This window comes from Galeopterus variegatus, unplaced genomic scaffold (assembly GCF_000696425.1).
Source record: "Galeopterus variegatus unplaced genomic scaffold, G_variegatus-3.0.2 Scaffold3394, whole genome shotgun sequence".
Classification (NCBI taxonomy): domain Eukaryota; kingdom Metazoa; phylum Chordata; class Mammalia; order Dermoptera; family Cynocephalidae; genus Galeopterus; species Galeopterus variegatus.
In genome coordinates this window covers 81,916-88,423 of record NW_007729505.1, presented here as the reverse complement: position 1 = coordinate 88,423, position 6,508 = coordinate 81,916, and the positions used below count along the sequence as shown (strand labels likewise).

General features: G+C 33.9%; 1 protein-coding gene across 1 annotated transcript in view; it reads left to right on the top strand.

Moving 5' to 3' along the window:
* Positions 1 to 6,508, top strand: part of GPATCH2 (G patch domain containing 2) — a 176,381-nt gene that overhangs the window by 128,631 nt on the left and 41,242 nt on the right. Inside the window, exon 8 of the mRNA XM_008584871.1 lies at positions 160 to 230. Within this exon, the coding sequence (XP_008583093.1) occupies positions 160 to 230 (71 nt within the window). The remainder of the gene's footprint in view (positions 1 to 159; positions 231 to 6,508) is intronic.

Sequence of the window (6,508 nt, the reverse complement as noted above, 5' to 3'; positions counted from 1 at the left end):
AAAGACCGTAGTCTTTGCTTTAAGAGAAACCAGTGGGAAAAAAGTAGTGCAAGTGAACTAACAGTGTTCCTTTGAATGAGAAGAATATTTTTTTACTTGCCAAATAATATAATGAAAATATTTTTGTTTCTACAACTCTGTCTTGAACACTTTGTATAGCATCAGCTTCTGAGAGATAACCGAGCAGAAAGAGGACACAAGAAAAATTGTTCTGTGAAAACAGCCAGCAGGTAAGCAATTCAAAATCACTTCTAATTCTCATCATTAAACCATATGCCTTGTTTTTTCTATACCAATGTGAATGTCGTGAGTTGTAATTTTAGTTGCCTTTGGTACTGAAAAGTCGGCTTAAAATATTTTACGTATTGTTTATTAAATCTATTTCAGATCGCTAGTAATGAATAGAAAGATACCATTTTATTTATGTTTTTTAAAGCTGATGAAAAATAAGGAATGATTTTTTTAAAAAAAGAAAACCTTTCCAATCTTTTCCGGGGGGAGGGGAGAGAGGGAGGAGGGAGGGAGGTGTCGGTGATGGGCCATAATAATCATATACAGTGTATATTGACAAAATTAAAAAAAAATAAAAAAATAAAAAAATAAAAAAAATGGTGATGGGCCATAATAATCATATACAGTGTATATTGACAAAATTAAAAAAAAATAAAAAAAGAAAAAAAAGAAAAAAAGAAAACCTTTGTCTCTCATAACTAATGAATTTTAGATCGACATTTATAATAATTATTTTATTTTTTAATTTAAAAAACTAGAATTAATCTTTTTCCCAAACTTAAAAGGTATTTAGCCCTTATGAGGGAGCAATGTGTATATTTACTCTAAATACAGACAGACAGAAGGAAATAGTCTCTTTTTAAAAAGTGCTCTTAGGGTCTTTTTCATTTTATGTTGCTTCATCTGTTATTTTTTTAATACAAAGGATTTGCCCTAGTTTATTTTTTAGACAGTACATTTTCAAATTTTGCATATGCTGTTTCTGAAGACTTAATTTTTATTTAGTTGTAATTGGCTACCCTTCTTGTCATAATATTAATCAGAAGAACTGCCCTGAGATTTACACTTACCTAATTTCTAACAAGATGAGATGATTGACTTCACCATTGCCTCTTACGGCTTTCCAGTGCTAGCATGCTAGCCACTGAGTTTTCCATTCCAAAGCAAGCGATATAGCTTTAAAGTACCATATTATATGAACTGATTCCAACTGAGAACCCACTAGGTATCTATAGAAGCAAGTGCAAATCCTACCTAGCATGCCTAATTTACATCATCAAAACTTGCCAAACCTAAAATGAGGTAATTAATTATCAGGAAGTATCAACATAAACTACTAATAGATTTACCCTTAAGAATGTCAGGACCTAAACTTATAAAATACAGAGTATAAAATAACTATGGATTAAATGTTTACAGAAATAAAGTGAGCAAGCAATAAATCACTATTAAAATTATCAGGCAAAAGTGAAAAAATATATAATTGTTAGAAATGAGAAATATTGTTATTCAAGAGATAATTTGTGAAATGGAAGATACATCTGAAGAAATAGGCCAGTAGATAGCATAAAAATTTGAGGAGATGGAAAACTGAAAGAGCATTTAAGAGACACAGAGAAGATATAAGATACATTCAACTGAGTCCTTGATGGAAAGAATAAAAGAGCATAAAAAAAAAATCTGAGGAGATGTTGGATAAGAATTCCCAAAACTGATGGAAGTTATAAATCCATAGATACAATTGCAAAAAGCACAGTGACTATCAAGTAGTATAAATAAAAAGAAATCCACACCTGACAGTATACTATGGCACACCAATGACAAAGGGAAGATCTTAAAATAATTGAGATGAAGGACCACTTATCTACAAAGGAATGCTTCCTCAGTAGGAACAATCGGACCAGAAGACAGTGGAATCCTCTTCAAAGTACTGAGTGAAAGTAAATCGTAAACTTAGAACTATGTGTCTGGAAAACCATCTTTTATGTATGAGGAACAAGTAAAGTCATTTTAAGATTTTCAAAAACTGAGAAAGTTTACTACCAACAAATCTTTGCCAAAAGAATTTTGAAAGGATGTATTTCAAGAAAATGATTTCCCAAGGAAAGTCTGAGATGGAAGAATGAATACTGAGTCCATAAATTTATAAAGGTGCTTATGTAAACAACTACTGATAATCATAAGAGTGTGTAATTTGTAGGTCTTTTAAAAAGACTGTGTAAAATAGCAGACAGCAGTAGCGTGTTACGCTGGCAGTGTTGGTGATTGTAAAGTCCAATATAAGGTCCTTGAATTGTTTAGGATGTTTACTTCATCAGTCAGTTAGGAGATTGGTACTTGATAAGACTATATTAAGTATTTATTGGTAAAATATCAAAAATAACTACTAAGTCAATAGAAATGTAGTATATAAATTCCAGACCATTTGAAGGGAAAAAATGGAATTAAAATATTGCCCCCTATAAAAGTTAATTAAAAAAAGTTTGGAAAGAAAAAAAAAAAGCATTGAGAAAATGGGGCCACAAAAAACCATAAAATTAGACAATTGAATCAAGTCTATATATCAGTAATCACAATAAATATTTATGGTTAAACATGTCAGTTAAAAGTGAGACTAACCAGATTGGATTTTTTAAAAATTGAAACATAATTGATTGTACATGTCTGTGGGGTACAGAGTTGAATATCAACGCCTGTGTGTAATATGTGATGCTCATATCAGGATAATTAGTGTATTCAACATTACAATGGATTTTTTTTAAAATCCAGATAAATGTTTATTATAGGAGACACACCTGAAATAGAATGACAAGGAAAGGTAGAAAATTAAAGGAAGGAACAGGATATAGCAGACATGCTATGAAAAAATGCTCTCATACCAACCTGACTTAAGAAGAAAAGCCTTGACAAGCTATAAAAAGTCACTATTTAATAATAAAAGATTTAATTAGAGAGGTTCATAATCTTATTATTGTATGTACTCAATAAAATAGCCTCAAAATGTGTAAAGGAAATATCAATAGTGGTACGTGAACAGCCTTTTCAAAAGAAAAACAATGTATTGGATTACAGATTTTAACAGAAGCAGAAATGTTAACACACGTGAGTCAAAAATGCCTTAAATTAGCATAATACATATTACCTAGAAGGATGGGAAGACATTATCAATATGAAGCAAGAAAAAGAATAATTAAAAACCAGGTTTATATAGGTCTTAAGATCTACATAATTGTGGAAAGATGTGACTTGTTCATGGGTCAGGAGATTCAATATTCTTATGATCATTTCTCCCTAAATTGTCTATAGATCCAGTACAGTCTAAATCAAAATCCCAGTTCTGCCATTCGCAGCAACATGGATAACCGTAGAGAAAATTATGTTGAGTGAAGTAAGCCAGGCACAGAAAGAGAAATACCACATGTCCTCACTCATAGTGGGAGATTAAAAAAAATAAATTAATTAATTTAAAAAACAAAGAAAGGTACAACAACACAATAATTCATTGAACTTTCAAAAAGAGAGAACAGAACTGAGGCTACCAGATGTGGGAAGGGGAGGTTGTTAGTGAGAAACTGGTAAAGGGCCACAAGAATAGTTACATTGTGTAATGTTGAATATACTAATTATCCTGGTTTGAACATCACATATTGCACACAGGTATTGATATTCAATGCTGTGCCCCACAGATAGGTAGAATCAATTATGTTTCAATAAATTTTTTTAAAATAAAATAAATTGTAAGAAATTTTTTAAGGGGAAAAAAAAAAAAAAAAAAAAAAACTTCAGACTCTAAATGAAAAAAAAAAAAAAAAATATCCCAGCAGGTTATTATGTACAAATGGACAAGCTAATTCTAAATGTCAAATGGAAATGCAAAGGACTCAGAATAGCCAAAACAACTTTGCAAAAGAAAAGTAAAGTTGGTAGGCTAACACTACATGATTTCAAGACTTACTATAAAAGCTATAGCAATCAAGACAGTTTGATGTTTGTATGAAGACAGAAAAATAGGTCATTGGAACAGAATATAGGTCAGGAAATAAATACACCCACATATACACAGGCACCTGATTTTCGCCAAGGCATGAAGGCAATTCTGTGGAGAAATTTTAAGTCTGTTCAACAAATGGTACTTGAACAATTGGATATCCATTTGCAAAAAAAGAAAAAAGGAAGAAAGAAATAAAGAATTCTTTCTTTTTTAAAAGGCTTTAGAACCCATACCTCACACATTAACCTTGGGTTAGGCAAAAATTTCTTAGATAAAACCCCCAAACACATCCATGAAAGAATAAATTAATAAGTTGGACTTTGTCAAAATTAAAAACTTCTGTTCTTTAAAAGATGTTAAGAGAATGAAAAGGCAGGCCACAGACTGGGAGAAGATGTCTGCAAATCACACATCTGATGAAAGACTCATCAAGAATATGTAAAAAACTATAAAACCCCAATAATAAAAAGTCAGCCTCATTGAACTATACACAGAAGTTTGAATAGACACCTCACCAAAGAAGACACGTGGATGGCAAACGTGCATATGAGACGAGGTTAGACATCGTTACTCATTAGGAAAACGAGAAGTAAAACCTCAGTGACACGCCACTCACGACTGCTGAAATGGCTGAAATGAAAAAGGATGTAGGGGAAATGGAATTGTCATGGGAAGTGTAAAATAGTATAATCGCTTTGGAAAATAGTTTGGAAATTTCTTTAAAACGTTAAGCATATACCTACTATATGGTCCACATGAATACTTAATAGACTTGTACATGGACATGTGGTATATTCGTGTGGTGGAATGCAACTCACCAGTAAAAGGGAATGAAGAATTGATACACATAACACATTTATATAAAATTCTAGGAAAGTAAACCACCATACAGTGACAGACAGCATATCACTTGTTGCCGGGGGGTGGGGTGGGGTACTGGAAAGAAAGGATTACAAAGAGGCGTGAAGAAACTTTTGGGGTGACAGGTGTCTTTATTATCTTGATTGTGGTGATGGTTCCCCATGTGTATACATATGTCAAAACTTATCCAATTATATACTTTAGATATATGTAATTTGTTTATGTCAGCTAGGATGCCAGTGAAGCTGTCAAAGCTCTTAAAAATAGAAAAATAAAAATTAAAAAATCCTTAATGGCTTTATATTTCATTCCGTGTGGCCTTGCCCTTTGCTTCCTCCCTGACCTTGTCTCCCTGCTCAGCCCCACTGGCCTCTTTTCTGTCCCTCCAGCACACCAACCCCACTCACGTCTCAGCACCTTCCCGCCTGCTGTTCCCTCTGCCTAGAACCCTCTGTGCAACTGCACATGTGGCTAGTTCCCCATTTCCTTAAGTCTCTGCTCACTGTGAGAAAGGCCACTCTCCACCAGTCCTGCCTTCCTTTGTCCCCTCTTCCTGCTTTATGTGTCTTTCTTATTATGTCCATTTCCCTCTCGTTAAGCTTCATGAGGCAAGGTCTTTGCTTTACTCACTCCTGTATCCCCAGTACCAAAAACAAACAGTGCCTGGCACTAGAGGTGGTAAACACTTGTTGCATAAAATATCTGTAAAATGAATTTAAAGTTGAATGTAAGGGGCAGAGTACACTGATCAAATGGAGGCCTCTAGAACTGGAGTGCCTGTCTAATTTAGGATTCACCCTTTCCTAGCTGTGTGATCCCAAGCAAAATACTTAACCTCTCTCTCAGTTTACTTACCAGTAAAATCAAGAAAACAGTAGCACCAACCTCATAACATTGTTGCAAGGAATAAATGAGTTAATACCTGTAAAGCATTTTAAAAGGTATTAAATGAGTTAGAACCTCCCATAAGAGCTTGAATGTTAGCTGTTGTTATGACTATGATATTATTGCTGTTATTTTCACCTGTGTGTTTCCTAAGCACTTGTTAAATTATATTTCACTATCATGTTGTTCTTGTACATAGTTCAAAATGTTAAATTTTTCTATAAGATTTATAACAAAATACAGTGGGCCCTAGCCCCATTCTTCCCCATTCTCTAAATTCCAAAGGAAGTGACTTTTAAGTCTTTTAGCTATTTCTTCTACTATTGACCTCTGTATTTATAGTATAACGTTTCTATTACTATTTCGTGAAGTTTTTAGTTTGATGTTGCATATTGACCTCTTGCTTTGTGCCCTTCCCTTCCCCCACCACACACGTACACTTAAATCTAGATTTTTTTCCCCTTTTCTACCAGACTAAATAAATGTCATTGTTTTCATTAATATGATTTTGTATGTATGACAGACGTATAACTTTTGGTTGTGGAGATCACTGTTTTGTTTTGCACTGGCCCTCTTTCTGTGTGCCTGTCCCTAACTCGTCAGCACTCTTCACGAAGTGTAGCTCCTCCCACTCCTCTTTCTTGGTGGCATCCCTCCAGAAGCCCTCCATTTTTCAGGTCTATTCTGGACTCTTTGCTCTCTGGACCTGCTGCACCTCTGACGTCCCAAGACCTCTCTTCACCATCATCCTGGGCATTT